We start from the raw sequence: 20,474 nt of genomic DNA on the forward strand, positions 1-20,474 counted from the left end.
TCCTACTTTGGCTATGCTTTCCTCTTCCACTTCCCTGCACAAAATATTTCAGTTTTCTCTCTCAGTCTGTCATCTTTCTATCAGGAAATAGGTACCCTGTTGTATGATGATTGGTTATTAACTTGATCAGTGTTCCTAAGTCTTTCAAAATTGCCTTTAAGTATTGTTATTACTATATAGAATATTTTCAGTTCATACAAGTCTTACCAGGCTTCTCAGAAACTATCCCTTTAATTATTTCTTACAGCGCAATATTATTCATCACATTCACATGCCATAATTTAGTCAGTCATTCCCCAATCTATGGACAACCCTCTCATTTAAAAAAAAAGTTATTTATTTATTTATTTTGAATTTTACAAATTTTCCCCTAATCATTGCTTCCCTTCCCCTACCCCCCACAGAAGGCAGTCTGTTAGTCTTTACATTGTTTCCATGCTATACATTGATCTAAGTTGAATGTGATGAGAAAGAAATCTTATCCTTAAAGGAAGAAAAATAAAGTATGAGATAGCAAAATTATATAGTAGATAAGTTTTTTTAAAAAAAATTAAAGGTAATAGTCTTTGTTCAAACTCCACAGTTCTTTCTCTGGATACAGATGGTATTCTCCATCACAAATACTCCCAAATTGTGCTTGATTGTTGCACTGATGGGATGAGCAAATCTGTTAAGGTTGATCATCACCCCCATGGTGCTGTTCATCAGTTCATGCAAATCCTTCCAGGCTTCCCTGAATTCCCATCCCTCCTGGTTTCTGATAGAACAATAGTTTTCCATCACATACATATGCCACAATTTATTAAGTCATTCCCCAATTGATGGACATCCTCTCGATTTTCAGTTCTTTACCACAACAAACAGAGCTGCTATGAATATTTTTGTACAAGTGATGTTTTTAACCCTTTTTATGATCTCTTCAGGGTATAGTCCCAGTAGTGGTCTTGCTGGATCAGAGGGTATGCACATTTTTGTTGCCCTTTGGGCATAATTCCAGATTGCTCTCCAGAAAGGTTGGATGAGTTCATAGCTCCACCAACAATGTATTAGTGTCCCAGATTTCCCACATCCCTTCCAATTGATCATTGTCCTTTCTGGTCATATTGGCCAATCTGAGAGCTATGAGATGGTACCTCAGAGATGCTTTAATTTGCATTTCTTTAATAGAGATTTAGAGCAATTTTTCATATGACTGGATCACTTTGATTTCCGCATCTGTAGATTGCTTTTGCACATCCCTTGACCATTTGTCAACTGGGGAATGCCTCTTTTTTTTTTTTAAATTTGACTCAGTTCTCTGTATATTTTAGAAATGAGTCCTTTGTCAGAAATACTAGTTGTAAAAATTGTTTCCCAATTTACTACATTTCTTTTGATCTTGGTTACAGTAGTTTTGTCTGTGCAAAAGCTTTTAATTTAATGTAACCAAAATTATCCAGTTTGTTTTTAATGATGTTCTCCATCTCTTCCTTAGTCATAAACTGCTTCCCTTTCCATAGATCTGACAGGTAAACTAGTCCTTGATCTTCTAGTTTGCTTATAATATTGTTTTTTATGTTTAAATCCTGTATCCTTTTTGATCTTATCTTGGTATAGGGTGTGAGATGTTAGTCTAATCCAAGATTCTGCCATACCAATTTCCAATTTTCCCAACTTTTTTTTTAAACTTTATTAAAATTTTTTACAAGGCTATGAGGTTAAGTGGCTTGCCCAAGGCCACACAGCTAGGTAATTATTAAGTTTTTGAGCCTGTATTTGAACTCAGGTACTCCTGACTCCATGGCTAGTGCTCTATCCACTGCGCCACCTAGCCTCCCCTTCCCAATAGTTTTTATCGAAAAGAGTTTTTATCCCAGTAGTTGGACTCTTTGGGTTTATCAAACAGCAGCAGCTGCAGCAAAATATATTTTGCTCCAACCTTTTTCCTTTATTCTATATGTATCTCTTTGCTTCAAATGAGTTTCTAATAGAGCAATAGTGTTCCATGACAAACATATACCACAGTTTGTGAAGCCATTCCCCAATGAAGGACATTTACTTGATTTCCAATTCTTTGCCACCACAAACAGGGCTGCTATGAATATTTTAAATTCTAAAGGTTTCATTTATTTATTTATTTATTCAGTTATTTTAGGTTTTTTTTTTTTTGCAAGGCAATGGGGTTAAGTGACTTGCCCAAAGCCACACAGCTAGACAATTATTAAGTGTCTGAGGCTGGATTTGAACTCAGGTACTCCTGACTCCAGGGCCGGTGCTCTATCCACTGCACCACCTAGCTGCCCCTGATTTTATTTTTGAGTTTTAAAATTTTTCCCCTAATCATACTTTCCTCCCCCCACCCCCCACAGAAGTCAATTTGCCATTCTTTACATTGTTTCCATGGTATACATTGATCCAAATTGAATGTGATGAGAGAGAAATCATATCCTTAAGGAAGAAACATAAAGTATAAGAAACAGCAAGATCGGACAATAAGATATCAGTTTTTTTCCTAAATTAAAGGTAATAGTCCTTGGTCTTTGTTCAAACTCCACAGTTGTGTCTCTGGATACAGATGGCATTCTTCATTGTAGACAGCCCCAAATTGTCCCTGATGGAATGAGCAAGTCCATCAAGGTTGATCATCACCCCCATGTTGCTGTTAGGGTGTACAATGTTTTTATGGCTCTGCTCATCTCACTCAGCATCAGTTCATACAAATCCCTTCAGGCTTCCCTGAAATCCTGTCCCTCCTGGTTTCTAATAGAACAATAGTGTTCCATGACATACGTATACCACAGTTTGCTAAGCCATTCTGCAATTGAAGGACATATACTTGATTTCCAATTCTTTGCCACCACAAACAGGGCTGCTATGAATATTTTTATACAAATGATGTTTTTATAATCTTTTTCATAATCTCTTCAGGGTATAGACCCAGTAGTGGTATTGTTGGATCAGAGGGAATGCACATTTTTGTTGCCCTTTGGGCATAATTCCAAATTGCTCTCCAGAAAGTTTGGAAGAGTTCACAGCTCCAGCAACAATGTAATAGTGTCCCAGATTTCCTACAACCCTTCCAACAATGATCATTGTCCTTTCTGGTCATATTGGCCAGTCTGAGAGGTGTAAGGTGGTACCTCAGAGAAGCTTTAATTTGCATTTCTCTAATAAGTAATGATTTAGAGCAATTTTTCTTATGATTATGGTTTGCATTGATCTCCTCATTTGTAAATTGCCTTTGCATATCCTTTGACCATTTGTCAATTGGGGATTGGCTTTTTTTTTAAATTTGACTCAGTTCTCTGTATATTTTAGAAACGACAGTCTTTTGTCAGAAATAATAGTTGTAAAGATTATTTCCCAGTTTACTACATTTCTTTTGATTTTGGTTATAGTGGTTTTGTCTATGCAAAAGCTTTTTAATTTAATGTAATCAAAATCATCTAGTTTGTTTTTAGTGATGCTCTCCATCTCTTCCTTAGTCATAAACTCCTTCCCTTTCCATAGATCTGACAGGTAAACTTCTGCTTGATCTTCTAGTTTGCTTATGATATTGTTTTTTATGTTTAATCCTGTATCCATTTTGATCTTATCTTGGTATAGAGTGTGAGGTGTTGGTCTAATGTAAGTTTCTTCCATACTACCTTACAATTTTCCCAGCCGTTTTTATCTAAGAGAGAGGTTTTATCCCAACAGCTGGACTCCTTTGGTTTATCAAACAGCAGCAACTGAAGCAAAATATATTTTGCTCCAACATTTTACCTTCATTCTATATGTTCTCTCTCTGCTTCAAATGAGTTTATTGTAAACAGCATATTGTAGGATTCTGGTTTTTAATCCAGTCTACTGTTTGCTTATGTTTAAAGGTAGAGTTCATCCCATTCACATTCAAACTTGTATTTGCTAACTCTTTATTGCCCTCCATTTCCCTCTGTTTGTATTTTCCTACTTTTCACTTTATATTTCCCAGTATTTTGTTTCTGAATACCACCACCTTCAGTGTGTTTGCCCTCCTATATCCAACTCCCCTCCCCTTTCTTTCCCCTTTCCCTTTGCCTTTTCTTCCTTCCCTTCCTTCTCTTGGTTCCCCTTTTCCTCCCCTCCCCTTTTCCCCTTTTATTACTTGAAAGGTAAGATAAATTTCTTAATTGAGTATATGTATGTTAACTTTAAGCCAAGTCTTATAAGAGTAAGATTCAGGCAGTTCTCACCTCCTCTCTTCTTCCCCTCTGTTGCAATATGTCCTTTGTACCTGTTAATGTAATGAGGTTTACCCCATTCAGTAATCTTGTCTTTTTACTGGTCCCCTTTTTAAAGAGGTATTGTTTTTAAATCATTCTGAGTCACAGAAAAGTCACAAGTGTCCATCACTTCTGGCTAAATATATTCTCTCTAATGAGTTACAATTCTACAGAGTTATTAAAGTCTTTCTCCCAGGTAGGGATGGTTTCATCTTACTGGATAGCAGTTTTTTTCCTTTCCCCCTTTTTTTAACCTTTTCATGTGTCTCTTGAGTCTCCTGTTTGAAGTCCAAATTTTCTATTAAACTTTGGTCTTTTCATCAGGAAAATTTGGAAGTCTCCTGTTTCATAATGTCCATCTTTTCCCCTGGAAGAGAAGACTCAGTTTTGCTGGATAATGAATTCTTGTCTGTATTCCAAGCTCCCCTCCTTTTCAGAATATCACATTCTAGGCCCTTCGATCCCTTATTGTAGATGCAGCCAGGTCCTGTGTAATCCTTACTGTGGCTTCTGGGTATCTAAATTGTTTCTTTCTGGCTGCATGCAGGATTTTCTCTTTTATCTTTTAGTTTTGGAATTTGGCCACAATATTCCTTGGTGTTTTCATTTTGGGATCCCTTTCGCTAGGGGATGGATATATATTCTTCAATAACTCTTTTGCCCTCTGGTTCCATGATGTCAGGGCAATTTTCCAGCACTACATCCTGTAATATTAAGTTCAGGTTTTTTTTCTTTTCAATATTTTCAGGGAGACCAATGATTCTTAAGTTGTCCCTCCTACTTCTATTCTACAGGTCAGTAGTTTTGTGGATGAGGTATTTTACATTTTCTTCCATTTTTTTCGATTTTTTGATTTTTAAGAGATTCTTGTTGTCTCATGAAGTCATTAGTTTTCACAGACGCCATTCTTTTTTTAAGAGAAGAATTTCTTCATTTACCTTTTGCAACTCCTTTTCCAATTGGTCAATTCTATTTTTGAAAGAGTTTTCCATTTGACCAATTGAAGTTTTGAGAGAATTATTTTCTTTTTGCATTTGTCTAATTGTATTTTCCAAGGATTTGTTTTCTTGTTGCAAGGTATTAATCTTCTCTTGAGTTTCTTTTCCCAAAATTTCCAATTAATTTCTTTTCCTTTTTTTTTGCAAGGCAATGGGTTAAGTGGTTTGCCCAAGGCCACACAGCTAGGTAATTATTAAGTGTCTGAGGTTGTATTTGAACTCAGGTACTCCTGACTCCAGGGCCAGTGCTCTATCCACTGTGCCACCTAGCTGCCCCTTCTGATTGATTTTTAAACTCCTTCCTGATTTCTTCAAAGGAGTCTTTCTGTGCTGTAGACCAAATCATACTCTCCTCAGAGGTTCCAAATCTCTCTGAGTTAAGGTCTTTACATTTTAAGAATTTTCCTATGGATCCCCCTTTCCGCTGGTCTTTCTTCATTTTCCCAAGATCTTGTGTTGGGGATGGGGCTGGTTCACAGAGGTTTGGTGTTGGGATCCCTAGAGGTTTTACTCACTGAGTTTAATAACTCCAAGTGGGCCAGCCAGTAGGGGGTACTGGTTGTTTTCTCTGGAGTGTCTGTGACCTTGATTTGCGGTCTTCTCTCTTGGTCTGGAGGGTGCTGCTGTATACTTTTCTCCTTGAACAGTGTGGGCTATGCCCTAGGGAGAGGTAATTACTCTCCCTATTTACAGCTGAGGGAGCTCTGCTGTCCATGCCTGAGCCTGCGTGGGGGGAACTGTTACTGGGAAGAGGGTTCAACTGAAATGAAGGTATGGAGTCTGAGGTCCTCTGGACCAGAGGAACCCAGCAGATTGAGTCTGCAACTCTCAGCACTGGAACTCACCCTCCAGCCCTGCTGGTAAGCCCCAGACTGTCAGTCCCCACAGCCAAAGCCTCTACCCCGCCCCCCCCCCATTTGTCTTTTGGACTGTGGCTCCCACAGTCAATGCCTCTATGGCTGATCCTAGGCTAGTTCAGCTCTCACCCCTACCAGCAGAGTCTCTACTCTCTGCCCCTACTCACCCATGATCCCAGAAGACAAACCTTGAGGTAGATGTTCTTCTCCTAGCTTCTTTTTCTGGGTTTTGTTGATTGGATTTCTGTTAAGAGGTTTGTTTAATATTATTTCTGAGGGGAAACCAGGAGAGCTTAGCACAGTGCCTGTCTTCTCTCTACCATCTTGTCAGGAAGTTCAACCCTCTCAATTTCTAATGACTTGTTACCACAAAAAGAGTTTGTTCATACATATATATATATATATATATATATATATTTAGGATTTTGCAAGGCAAATGGGGTTAAGTGGCTTGCCCAAGGCCACACAGCTAGGTAATTATTAAGTGTCTGAGACCAGATTTGAACCCAGGTACTCCTGACTCCAAAGCCGGTGCTTTATCCACTACGCCACCTAGCCTCCCCTATAAATATATTTTTAATATTGTTTACATCTTTCTTTGATTTACTTGAGGTAGAGATCTAATAATGATTACAATTTAATAATTTTTTTTCATGGTTCCATAATGTACCTGCCATTAATCTTTTCTAATGTGATGGCTATGAGGTAGAATCTCAGAGTTATTTTAATTTGCATCTATGATTAGTGATTTAGAGCACTTTTTCATGTAAACATTGATAATTTAGATTTTTTTCTCTGAAAACCACCTATTCATATCCTTTGATCACTTATTAATTGGGGAATGGCTTTTATTCTTATTAATTTGAAGTTCCCTACATATCTTAGAAATGAGAATTTTATCAGAGAAACTTGCTGCAAAGATCGGTTCCCACCTACTTGCTTTTCTTCTAATTTTTGATACACTTTTTGTCTCTGTAACATTTAAAAATTTTTTATGTTTTCAAAATTGGCCATTTTATCTTCTGTGACCCTTTCTTCCTCTTATTTGGTCATGAACTCTTCCTGTGTCCATACATTTGACAGATAAGTTCTTCTTTGATCCTCTGATTTATTTGCTATATCAACCTTCATGTCTAAATCATGAACCCATTTGTAGCTTCTCTTGGTATATTCTTTGAGAATTTGATTTTCATCTAGTTTCCTCTAGACTGCTTTCTATTTTTTCCAAACAGTTTTTATCAAATAATGAGTTTTTATTGCAATAGCTAGGAACTTTGGGTTTAATCAAATAGTAGACTACTATCCTTTTTGCTTCTGTTTATTGTGTACCTAATTTGTTCCACCAATCACCTTTTCAATTTTTTTTGCAAAGCAATGGGGTTAAGTGACTTGTCCAAGGTCACATGGCTAGGTAATTATTAAGTGTCTGAGGCCGGATTTGAACTCAGGTCCTACTGACTCCAGGGCCAGTGCTCTAACCAGTGAGCGACATAGCTGTCCCATTTTCTCAGTTTCTTAATATCAAATTGCTTTGATGATTATTGAATTTTATTTTTAGTTTTCCTAGTAATGAATCAGCCTAGCTTTACTGTTATAATTTGTTTGATCATAGTATCTTTCTTTGTGATGTTACCATAGTCGCTTTGCTAAAATTTTATTTTAAAATTTTGTAGCAGTATTAAATAGGCTATTAATCTAGCTTTCTTTCTCTGTTTAGACTCTCTTTAGGTATCAATCGAACAATAAACATTATGTTAAAGACACTATGCCTAAGACATTACGTGCTAGATAATATGCTAAAATGTTGGGGACACAAAAAGATGCAAAAAGACAGTCTCTGCCCTCAAGAAACTAACAATCAAATGGCCATAATTATGGCATAGAAGGAATTTGGTGGGATTCTTTCTTTTCTCATGTTCTTTTAGTAGATTATATGATATTGGAATGAATTATTCTCTAAATAGGTGATAAATTTGCTTGTTAATCATATGATCTTGTGTTTTTTCCTTTGAGAGTTTGATTATTGCTCATTAATTTTTTTTTTGCTTCAAATTGGGTTAGTTTTCTATTCTTATTCTATTCATCTGGACATTTTATATTTTTGTAAATATTAATTCATTTTATTTATGTTGTCAATTTTATTGGCATTTTATTTGTTGAAACAGTTCCTAATTCTTTCATTTCTTCTTCATTGGTTGTGTGAATTACCTTTCTCAAACTTTTTAAATCAAGTTAGCTAATGGTTTATCTATTTTATTGATTTTTTTTTAAAAAAAAGCTTCTAATACTCCAGTTATAAACTGGAAAGATGATGGTGACTTTAATACAAATGGGGATGTTTGGAAGAGGGGTTTGAAAAATTTTGAAAAAATGACAAATTGAATCAGCCTAGCATTACTGTTATAACTTTAGACTGTTCATAGTGGAGAAATTAATGGGCCTCATTTTGGATATGCTGAGATTCAGATTCCAACTTGTATCAGATACTAAATGTACCAAGAGGACATTTTCAAAAGGCAGTTGGTGATGTGGGACTTGAATTTATGAAAGAAATTAGAGCTGGATATAGAGATTTGGGTGTCACCTAGAGATGATAACTGAACCCATGGGAGTTGATGAGGTCACCGAGAGAACAGAAGAAGATTCAAGATAGAGCCCTAGGGGACATCTCCTCTTAGAGCATGGTAGATGATGAGCCAGCAAAAGAGACAGAGAAGTCAAGCAGGTAAGAAGATAACCAAAAGATAAGTGTTATGACAGCTTAGCCAAGAGAAATTATCTAAAAGTAGAAGATATTAATTTGTGCACAGAGTCAAATGCTGCAGAAACAGGTCAAGAAGGATGAGGACTGAAAAACAACTCCAAAAGCATTGTATTTAGTAGTTAAGAGATCCTTGGGTAAATTTGGAAAGAGCATTTTCAGTGGGGCAGAAAACTAGAATGAAAGAGGTTGAGAACTGAGTTATCGAGGAGGTTGTATAAAGGGTAAATGATTCCTCCCCTTATCCCTGCCCTGAGAAGTTTGGCAGGAAAAGGAGGAGAGATGATATATATGATGATAATTATTTGTATGCATGTGCAAGGATGTACAGGGGGAGATAATGTCCAGAGTATGTGCAATGGTAAGTGCTTGTCTATATGGAGAGTTTGGTCTGTGAATTTAGGGCTACTGTGCATATGGAAATGTTATATGGGTTTGGAGAGTGTTGAGTATATAAGCCTTGTGGGAGTAGGGATAGGTGCACCTATGTATGGGAAAATTGTGTAAGTATGAACATGTGCAGGTTTAAGATGAGCTGCATTTGGGGTATATGTGTACATGTACAGGTATGTGCCTACCTGGGGAGAGATGGGTCTATGTACTACAATTGTGACCAGAGAGAGGAGAGGGAAGTCAGGTTTTTCTAGCCAAGAATGAAGAAAAGAGATCTCAAACACTGTGGGGGAGAAGAGGGAATTTGGGAGGTTCTAGAGAGGTTCTGGGGCAGGATGGAAGAGGTAGAGAGCCCAGGGAGGTATAAGGAAGACAAAGGAGAGACAACTGGTATGCTACTAAGGCTTAGGGGTTTGGGGTAAGGGTTGAAGTACTTGAGACTAGATATGCCCCTCTGGCATTACAAGGAGAAAGCAGGGAAGAGACAGTCCAGAATGCTGGGATCTAATCCAATCTGACTTCTCTTCCCCTGCAGATATTCTTATCCATAGCCTTTTTCATACACAGCTTTACCTATCCTCCCTCCCCTCCCAATCCCTCCCTCCTGCTCATCCTCTAGCGTCTTCTTCCCCTGAAAGGGGGGGGGGATAAGATTTAATTTCTCCTCTGCTGCATTTCTGGGGCCTTCCGGGGTTTCCCGCTGCTCTCAGCAGCTCTGACCTTTTTGCAGGGCTACTTCCGCTGCTTCTTTGTCACAGTCCTCAGCAGGATAACCCTGGGGGGGGGGGTAGCGATCCCTATGGGCTTAAATGGTCCTTTCCCCCAGTACCAGCTGGGTATGGTCCTCCTCTAGCTGTGGAGACCCTGGCCCCCTCTGTTCCACCTCATACCTGAGTGATCCCCAGACTTTCTCTTGCTTCTTTGCTCTCCACCTAATGATGACAGTCATACCTGAGATGTTGAAGCAAATCCTGCTGGTATAGGGATGCCCAGGCTGGGTGGGTAGCCCACCGAAATCCACAGATTGCAGTTCAGTAATGACTCAGAAAGGTTTAATGGGAAGAGTACTGACTTTGGAGGCAGGAAATTTGGAATTAAGTCCAAGCTCTGCCTTTAGTTTCTGACTTTGACTGAGGTACTCTTCCTCCTAGGCCTTAGTTTTTTCATCTGTAAAATGAGGGGATTAGACTAGATGGTTTCTGTAGCCTCATGATAGTTCTTATATAGATGATGCCTTGCTTAATAGCATACAAAATGCATTCCTCACAACCCTTTTTAGAAGGACTTGAACTCTGCCCCCATAGCTATGAGAGAGAGAGAGAGAGAGAGAGAGAGAGAGAGAGAGAGAGAGATGGTCCTGGTAACTTTCATGCTTCCCTCTCACCTCCCTTATCCCAGGAGTATGATCATGCATCCAAAGTGGATCAGTTTGTAATACGATTCCTCCTCCGAGAGACAGTGGATCAGCTGCAGGCCCTGCAGGGCTCCCTGGAGGGAGCCTCAGACACACTTGAGGGTCAGGGGGGTGGCCTTCGGTAAGTATGAGAAGAGGACCCAAGATGGAAATGAGGGTTGGGCAGTGCTGGAAAAAGTGGAGAGTACAAGAGGGCAGCAGAGACAAAGGAGAAAAGGAAGAGACAGCTGAAATAGTGGAAAGAACTCTTGAGTTTGTAGACAGAAGACCTGGTTTCAATTCCAGTTCCTTACTTCTTTGATCCTGGGCAAATTTCTTAAGCTCTTTGTGCCTCAGTTGCTTTATCTCTAAAAGGAAGGGGGAGGGCATTTAGAAGGGACAGTGGAAAGAGTATTGCTTCTGTAGCAGACACTTACTAGTTGTGTGACTAGGCAAGTTATTTAGCTCTGATTGTTTCCCCAAAAAACCTCCACCCCTAAAATGAATGGGGTTAGATGATCTCTAAGGTCTTCAACAGTTCTAAATTTTGTGATTTTATGATGAAAATGGGGCAGAGTGATTGCAGAGGTCTGAGAAAGAAGTGGATTACTCTAGTGGGAGGATGAGGGGTGTCCCTGGGAAGTTCTGGATTCAGGGAACTGGGGGCCTTGGTGGCTGCTATCCATGAACCAATCTCAGGGCTAGGGAGGAGTAGTAGGCTCAAACATCCAGGTCTCAAGTCTTTTCACTGCAGGATGGATGTGATGAAGAAAGCAGAAGAGTCAGGTTGGCCTCGGACTGGCAGGAGATTTGGGCGCCGGGCTGTGCGGAGCATCTACCTGTCTCCAAACACCCCAGATCGTGGAATTCTGAATACAGGTGGGTGGGTCTCATAGTTGTTTAACTTTGCCTTCTCAGAAAACTCCTTTCTCAGCCTTGTCTCTTTTGTTTAAAGTAGCACAGGTCTTGTCCTAAGCCAGAGGGTGCAGGTCTATGCTATCTCCCAAGTCCCTCAGCCTGAGAGGGAAGGGAGACAGGTGGGAAGGAGCAGGGGATGGGAGTGGAAGATTATTTGGGAAGGGTGGGAGACCAGGGCTTCACGGCCCCTCTTCTGTCTCCTTGGCACATGCAGGGTTATATGTGGACTCTGACAGTCAGTGGACGGTGCAAGTGAATCGATTGCAGCAGCTCATAGACCAGTTGGAGTGTAAGGTACATGGCCCAGCTCCAGAGTGAAAGACATCCTGGCCCCTCTCTACCTGCATTCCAGGGGCCACTAAGAAGATTTGACATGAATCTGCTCAGGAAGCCAGGCAGGGGTCCCAAAGAGAAATTGCAAACAAGTGGTCTGCCCAACATTCCAAAATGGGAGTTTATCAGAACTAGAAGGGATACTGGGTGGCACTCAGTCTTTCCTATACTTGGGCAGAAATCCCTTCTTTATAGTATCTGTTACGTGAAGGACAATTCACTCACTTTCCAAGGCAGTACTTTTCCTTTTAAGATAAATAAATTTAAGTTTTTTTCCCCTCCTTAAATTGCCTTGAACTGTAGCTCTCAGTAGATTCCTCAACTTAACCATCCTTAACTCACCCTTGCTCATCATTCTGTCACTTGGGGTCAAGAAAAATTCTAATCCTTAAGCTCTTCATATACTTGTGCATAACTATCATGTATCTCCTCCCCCCACCCCATCCCAGTTTCATCTTCTCTTTTTCAGGTAAACATCCCCACCCAGTTCCTTCAGATACATACCTACTGTTTTTTTTTGCCCCTTTACCTCTTTCAAGCTTCAACCCTGCTTCCCATCATCTCTTTCTTTAGCACACCCTGCGACTGGAGCCCTTAACAGAAGCCATAATTTGCAAAGCAGCTGACTCGGTGAGTATATCAAATTTTCAATTCCCACTATGGAGTATCTGAGTGGATATAGAGACTGAAGTTGTCCATGCTTCCAGAGGTTCCTGGTCCACAAGCAAAGGTGATGGTCTTCAACCAGGTCATACAGTCATGCACCTAGTTAGCTCCTTCCAATCTAAATCTTGAGATTCCATCAGAGGATTCCCACAACTTGACCCACAGAAGCACAGAATTGAGAAGTATCTCTATGGCCCTCTAGTCCACCTTATTCATAACCAAAAAATAGCCTCTTCAACAAGGATTCCTTCATGATACAGCATTGCAAATCAGGAGTTCTGACTCTACCACTAACTTTCTGTTGGATCCAGGGCAAGTGATTCTCCTTTTAATTAATCAAATCTTTATTAATCACCAAATGTATGCCATTTACAAAACATATGTGAAATACATGATAATAGTTCTGGTGGTAGAAGCTGAAAGAATTATCAGGATATCATGAAATAATTGATATAAAAAAGGTTTTGAGTAAATAAGCTCAATATGTAACCACAGGTCCCTTCTGATTTCAGCGTCCTGAGATTCTGAGGCATTGTGGGGCACTGGATTTGGTGTCAGAGAATATAGGTTCAAGTTCTACCATTTCCTAGCTATGTGAACTTTGGCAATCCCTTCCTCTCCCTTGGCCTCAACGTCCTCATTTGTACAATAAGGGGGTAGAACAAGATGACATCCATAGCTTTAGGGATGATTTTGTGGTTCTATCATCCTATGAATGATAAGACTCTAGGGTTCCTTCCAGCTCTAAATCCTTTCAGACTGGGACATAGAGTTTTGGAGTGAGGATATTATGTGCCCAGCAAGGGACCCAGGTAGAGTGGTAGATAGAGGGAGAGTCTTGAAGTAAAGGTAACTTTGTCTGACCCTTAACCTCTCAGTCCTACAGCAGATCTTGCAGTCTCTAAGTTGGCATGATATGAGCATGAGTGGACAGTTTCCACGCTATAATTCCTTTCTTTGCCCCTATTTCATTAACCACTAACCTTGTGCTCTGGGGCTTCTTTCTCAGAGGTCCTTTCCTATCTCATTTCAGGCTGTTTCTAATAAGGCCAGGACCCTGTGTTTCCAAGCCTCTGCTTCTCTAGAGTCCTCCTGGATACATCCATAAATAAGGAATCCTTCACTATACCAGGAACAGTGGATAGAGCACCTGACTGGAGTCAGGCAGACCTGAGTTCAAATCTAGCCTCAGACATTTAATAGCTTTGTGACTCTGGGAAAATCCATTCATCTCTTGTTTCCTCAGTTTCCTCAATTGTAAATTGAGATAATAACACTTCTAAAGGTTGAAGGTGAAATGGGATCACAATTGTACTTAGAAAGTACTATATAAATGTTAGTTCTTATGTTAAGGGTTAGTTAGTGTCAGAGTCAGAACACAAATCAGTTCTTTTGATATCCTCCTAAGTCTAGGGCTCTTTGCTACTGCCCCGTTTCTTGAATTCTTTAAGAGCCTGTGCTTTCCTACTACATTCCTGACTAATATTGGAGGCTTTGATTTCCTTAAGAGGTAATCCTAGGATAGGGCAACTGGGGTTTTGTCTCAGAGCATTGAAATGGAATAATGGAGGCAAACTTTTCTCTCCATGGTGGTCCAGATCATACCTTGCCCTTTGAGCTCCTCTGTAAATCTTCACTCCTCACATCCAGGGCCATCTCCAGTCTTCCTGATCCATATCTGGCCACTAGGTTCATGTGACCCTGGAGGAGAAAGTGAGGCTGATGACTTAGCACAGCCCCCCTCACTCAGATCCAGTTCACATTGCCATGGTATCACCTTCCTGATTTCTCTTCAAGACATAATTATCATCATCTATCATCATCATCATCATCATCATCATCATCATCATCATCATCATCATCGCTAAACCTGCTCTATTAGGTCCTGTTATCTTTTCCAGTCCTGTCCTTTCCCCCCCCCTCGAGATCCTGTTGCCCTGGCATTCCTCTCATAGAGAGTGCCCTCTAACCAATTTTTGTGGAAATATGGGATAGATTCTCCGGGGGGGGCGGACAGGACATCCTCTTCTCCTGGCACAACTGCTTTCCCTAGTTGTAATATCTTCCAAACATTGCTCCTATTCTGCATTATTCCCCTCCCATCATCTACTGGTTTTGCTTCAGTATTGTTCTTTATGGCTCAGACAGAGGCCTGGACTATCTCAATGATACCTTCTGCCATCTATACCCCTGGCCTGGTCAAACAGTCTCAACTTTAGTAAGTGATTCATTTCTCTGAAGTGTGCCTTTTCCTCTCTTGACAGCATATCTTGGTGGCACAGAGGCAGATCTCGGTGACTAATGATGTCTTGCAGGATTTTCAACGTGCCCTCTGCAGTTATACAGATTTTACAAGTGCCCAGAGCAACTGCCTACAGTGAGTTCCCCGGCCTGAGTTTGGATCTGTGCCAGTAACTGAGGGTACACAGGTGTTACCTGGGAAGCCTGAGCTTAGGGCCCGGGTGGTATGGTCCTTCAGACAGAGTGACTTCCCAGGACCATTGTGAGGTGAACCAAGGTGGTTATCAGGGAGGCTTGGAACTGGGAGGGTAGCTGTCCATTAGCTGTGGTGCTGACAGAGGGAAAGAACTCTTCTCTTGGGAGAACTGGCTGTTGGTCTGCCAATGCAAGCATGGTTTGGTCCCTTCCAGTGTGTCAGCGCAGAAGTTGCTGAATGAAGCCACTTTCATTTTGTTTGAGTTCTGGAAGGATGAGGCCTCTTGGAAAAGGTGAGTGTTCATCAGGGTCTAGGAGGTGAAGGGGATCTTCTCCATGACCTCAGGGAAGCAATAAAGCACAATAGAAAGAACATTGGGTCTGGACTCAGAGACCCTAGAGTCTAGCACTATCTCATACTATCTGTGTGACCTTGGGCAATCACTTAGCCTCCTTGGGCCTCAGTTTCTTTATTTGTAAAATGGGGAGTTGTACTAGATATTCTCTGATGTTCCTTCTGAGTCTAGATTCATCTTTTGGGAAGCATGGAGGGAGAGTTGTGGTTCAATTTGATGGGAGTGGATAAAACCACTCAACTCATTCCTCCTCACTGCTCTACCTGTATATCCCTCAATGCTCCACAGTCACTCACAGACAAGCTGTTCCAAGGCCTTCCAGAGAGTTCTCATTGACCACCTGCAGACCCCAGAGATCCTGACCACCATGCTCTTTCCAGGTAGACAGCACCCATCCACCCATCCCCCAATCCCAGACCTTTGCATATTACCCCCAATATCCCCAGTCGTAGACTTCATGAAAGTGAACAGTGTAAAGTCAGACAGGAGAGGGGTAGAATAAGATCAGATTGTGGAGGGCCTTAAAGGCCAGCATCAGAAGTTTGGTATTATAGATTGTAGAAACAGAGCTATAAATGTCTCTCCCCCACCCCCCACCCCTATGTTATGGAGCTTAGAGAAGGGAAGGAATTGTTCAAGGTTACAGGGAGTTAGGAGTAGCACTAACGCTAGACCCCATATCTTTTGACTCATGGTCTAAACTTTTCTTACCTTGAGGGTTCTATCAAGATTAATGAGCATGGCCATGCATGGCACTGACAGTGGAGGAAAGGCTAAGTACAGGGAAGATGTGGTGAGGGAACAAAGGAATAGAGAAGATAGGGAAAAACTTCAGGTGATCTAACTCTTAAGAATCAACAAGACTGATGGGATTGATGAAGAGGGAAAGGAAAGATAATTAGAAGGTTCTGTGCTCAGGATCCTGTGGGTTTGTAAGGGTGGGGACTCCATTCTCTCCTAAAATGCTAACTAGTCTGACCCTCACCCTAACTTAAATTCATCTCCCTTGGTGCTTTGGCTTGTCACAAAGTGGGAACAGCAGGGAGACCTGGGAAGATGAAATCTGACCCCATCTTTCCTTTTCCAGCCTCATGGTGGATCATGAACAATAACTGAACCTTGGGCCAACCCCAGGTCTTAGGATGGTTGCTTCAGACCAACATTGCCCCTTATCCCCAGGAGCTCTGCAAGACTCAATCAAGATTAGAGACTTGGCTGTCTGTATGTGGGCTTGAAAGAGCTGGAGAGTGGGACGCATCCACTGTCTGGGACAAAGAGGTCTCCCAGTCTATGATACTGCCTTTTGGAAGCTCTCCACCAAGTCACCCTGAACAACAATCCCATCTGCCCCAGGTCCAAAGCTGCTAAATAGTGGTGGGTTTCTATACTGCATAGGCAACTACCTATATGGGGATTGGGGGATTTTTCAGTGGCAGCATGATGAAGAGAAGAGCTCAAGAATAGGAGGTAGGTGTCTTGGGTTCTAGATCTCGCCATGTTACCTGTGGGCCTTAATTTTCCAATTTGTAAAATATGGGAGAATTTGATGAGTTCTAAGGTACCTATGGCTGCTTGATGCCTCCTTCACTGAGGTAGAAGGTGATTCTTCAGAGCCTTACCTGGAGTTTAGAAGGGTGACTGAAGACCTTGGTGAGCACTAGGTCATCTCATACCAGGCCATGAGGTAATGTCTGCTGGGGTAGTCAAGGTACAGGCCTGGTTTTTGCCCATAGGCTGCAGTTGGAACAGCCTTGCTGTATAGTGTGTGTGTGTGTGTGTGTGTGTGTGTGTGGTGTGTGTCTAGTGGTGGTAGGGGGAGATGAATAAGGACTCTGCCCCATCTCATGAGGGGAGGATCTATAATTTGCATGAAATTTGCATATAGTTTGCATGTTCATGTACCACCTACATGCAGCTATCTTTAGGATAAAAGTAACTGCATGAGTAGCAGTAACATTGAGGACTTGAATCCTGGAATAGGAGCCCAATGATGTGACCTTGTATGCTGGCTCCCACTTCACCTGCAATAAAGATTCCTGTCTCAATTCCTATCATCTTTTTCATTTTCTTCTTCCAGTTCTCATTATCAAGGCACTGCCTCTCTCCTCATGTCATCCTGACCTTGATTTCATTCACAATGGGTATCCCAAACCCACCTTGCAACTGGGGGTGGTGCATAGAGGTAGGGGCTAGTTGAGCATCTCAGCCCTGGGGTGCACACCACACAGATCCTACACAACTAGAACGTTGTCAGTAAATGCTCAGGGAGGTAACTTCAGCTGTCTGCCTTTACAACACACTACCCCTGAGGGCCGGGCCTGGGCAGAGAGGTGGGGAGGGGAAGAAGACCTCTTCTTTGCACAACATAAGTAGATAGTGTCTTCAGAGACTATCTATGGAATGCTCATGCTCTGGTCATGGGTCCACAGAGATCGGAAGCTTTGTCCCCAGAGGGCAAGCAGGACCTGAGACAACTGTGAAGGATCATTTCTGTGACTGGATCATTTCTGAAATGGGAATGGTAAATAGTTGATCAAGGTGGTGGAATCATTAGAGGTGAAGGAGTTAATTCTCTTCCAACTGAGCAGGAGAAAATCTCAATTTCCAGAAGAGGAAAGAAAGGCAAGTTTAAAAACAATGTTCTAAGTCCATAATGGTACCTAAAGAAACCTGGGTGCTAGTTCCTGTTCTGTCACCTTTATCAGGTAGGGGGAAACCTTAGCAATGAAGGTGTTGGAGCAGTAAGAGACAGAGAAAAGGGCCTGGGCTGGTATCCTAGACTTGCCATTTGTTCCTTGTATCCTTGGACAAGTCACTTTAACTCTCTGGGACTCAGTTCATTCATCTATAAAATGGGATTGAATTTATGCTGTAAGCATTTACTAATTGTCCATTATATGTTAATTATTATCTAGTCTCTTACCTCAAAATGGTTACATACCATTGGGGCAGAGAATATGAAGAACAGCATAAAACTAATATAATAGCTAAAATAAATGGCTAATATTTATATAGTACTTTAATCTTTGCAAATTATCTTATTTAATCTCATTAAATATTTACAAGGTAAAAATTTATTTCTGGGGATGGGGCACTAGTGACTACCTGGTGGTGGATAACTTGTAGGTAGTAATTGTTTGATTTGAGTTTTCAAGGAAGCTAGGGAATTTTGAGAAGCAGAAAGGAGGATTCCAAGTATGGGACAGCATATGCAAAATCACTGAAAAGTGGGCAGCTAGGTGGTGCAGTGGATAAAACACTGACCCTGAAGTTAGGAGGACCTGAGTTCAAATGTGACTTAAGACACTTAATTACCTAGCTGTGTGACCTTGGGCAAGTCACTTAACCCTGTTGCCTTGCAAAAACAAAAAAAAGAGAAGGGAGATGGAATATGTGAATGAAGAATAAAGACAAGCCAGCTTGGCTGCTTCAGCGTGTAAAGAGGAGAGAAAGACCCAGTCATCTTGGAAAGGTGGGTTAGAGCTTGGACTTGAAATACTTAATGGGAGTTAGGTTGTATTTTATCTGAGAGGCAACAGACCCATGGAGGCTTTTATGGGCAGGCAAGTGAAGTGGTAGGGAAGTTAGGTGGTACAGTGCCTAGAGCACTGACTTTGGATTCAGGAGGAGAGGAGTTTGAATTCAACCTCAGACACTTGACTCTTATAAACTGTGTGACCTTGGACAAGTCACTTAACCCTGATTGCCTCACATCCAGGGTCATCTCCAGTCACCCTGATTTATGTCTGGCCATTGTATCTAGTTGGCTCTGGAGAATGTGAGGTTGGTGATTAACACAGCATCCCTCACCCAAATCCAATCATGTGTTTGTCATGGCATCACGTCCCTGAAGTCATCATCCTCTTCGAAAATGAAGGATCAATATTATAAGGAAATGGTTAGATTAATGCTTTTGGAGGATCATCTGAAAGGGACCTTCCAGGTCATCTAGTCCCAACTTCTTGTGGTGAATCCACAGCTTGACATTTTGGGAGCTCTATGAGGGCTATTTGGGAGGGTAGAAACTAGATGACCCTTATGGTGGAGGTCCTTAAGTTGATGCCATAAATGAAATTTTCAGTGCTGAACTGACTTTATTGATGTCCAAGAGACCTTCTAGCTGTAATGAGAGCACATGACCACCAGGGGATGCTCCAACCTGGTCCTGCCACACTGGTTCATAGGATACAAAAATCCCTTGTTTCTTTTAAGTCACCAAAGACTCTTCCTGACATTCTTCCTCACCCTTGAGACTGCGAAATTTTCCTATGTATTTTTCCCAAGAGGCTGAACAGAGACATAAGGGTTCAGCTAAATTCCCAGACCATGTGCTCTCTGTGGCTCTGCTATCTCCTGAAACCAGGGGCAGAGCATAGTACACAGCAGCAGTTCCCCTTTGGACCCCTTTATCCTCCCACCAAAATTCTCCTAAGGATCAGAAGCACAAAGCCAGGCTGGAAGGCCCAGAGAAGGAACCCAAATTTCTTCCTTTTTATGTAGAAGGTGTTGGGAAAAGAGTGAATTCCAGGTGCAGATCCTGAAGATCCAGGGAATCTAGCATTTAAAAAAACTGCAGACTTGCACTCAGACCTCAGTTTAGATTCCCACTCTGCTATAGAACCTGGGTGGCCCTTGGGTTAACTCAATGTCTCTGGGTCTCTGCCTCAGTCCCTTCATCTGTAGATGATTTCTGAGATTCCTTCCAGTTCTCATTGCAATTCTATATAAGGAATAACTGCATTACACACAGAACCTAGACTATTTGGGGAAAAGGGTCTGAGTGGATCTTGGAAACCCAGGCTTCAAATCCCCTTTTGACTCCTTTAGTCACACCATCTGTATACATCTTAACTTCAACTATACTGACAGGAAAAAGCATAAGACTCAAGGAAAGAATGAGAGATGGGGGAAAGAGAAGGAACCAGGTGTTATTTACTTCTGTCTTCATACTGGCCAAGGTTTAGCCCAGTACAATAATAACACTACTTGAAGGAAAGAGCTCCAATACCCTAAAATCTTTGTTGCCTATTAATTTCCTATAGAGTAAAATGCAAACTCCTTAGTCATTCGAAGTCCTTCATAAACCTGGAAAAAGGTTACCTTTCTGGCCTTATTTTCCATTACTCCCCTCTATATAATA

General features: G+C 41.3%; 1 protein-coding gene across 3 annotated transcripts in view; it reads left to right on the top strand.

The window, feature by feature from the left end:
* Window positions 1-17,461, top strand: part of NECAB3 (N-terminal EF-hand calcium binding protein 3) — a 39,254-nt gene extending 21,793 nt beyond the window's left edge. For all 3 annotated transcript variants that reach the window (XM_074212152.1, XM_074212154.1, XM_074212153.1), the window contains 8 exons: window positions 10,631-10,767; window positions 11,380-11,504; window positions 11,758-11,837; window positions 12,450-12,506; window positions 14,807-14,919; window positions 15,194-15,271; window positions 15,623-15,714; window positions 16,422-17,461. In XM_074212152.1, the coding sequence (XP_074068253.1) occupies window positions 10,631-10,767; window positions 11,380-11,504; window positions 11,758-11,837; window positions 12,450-12,506; window positions 14,807-14,919; window positions 15,194-15,271; window positions 15,623-15,714; window positions 16,422-16,450 (711 nt within the window). In that variant the 3' untranslated portion in view covers window positions 16,451-17,461. The remainder of the gene's footprint in view (window positions 1-10,630; window positions 10,768-11,379; window positions 11,505-11,757; window positions 11,838-12,449; window positions 12,507-14,806; window positions 14,920-15,193; window positions 15,272-15,622; window positions 15,715-16,421) is intronic.
* The last annotated feature ends 3,013 nt before the right edge of the window (window positions 17,462-20,474 follow it).

Source organism: Macrotis lagotis, chromosome 1 (genome assembly GCF_037893015.1).
Source record: "Macrotis lagotis isolate mMagLag1 chromosome 1, bilby.v1.9.chrom.fasta, whole genome shotgun sequence".
NCBI lineage: Eukaryota > Metazoa > Chordata > Mammalia > Peramelemorphia > Peramelidae > Macrotis > Macrotis lagotis.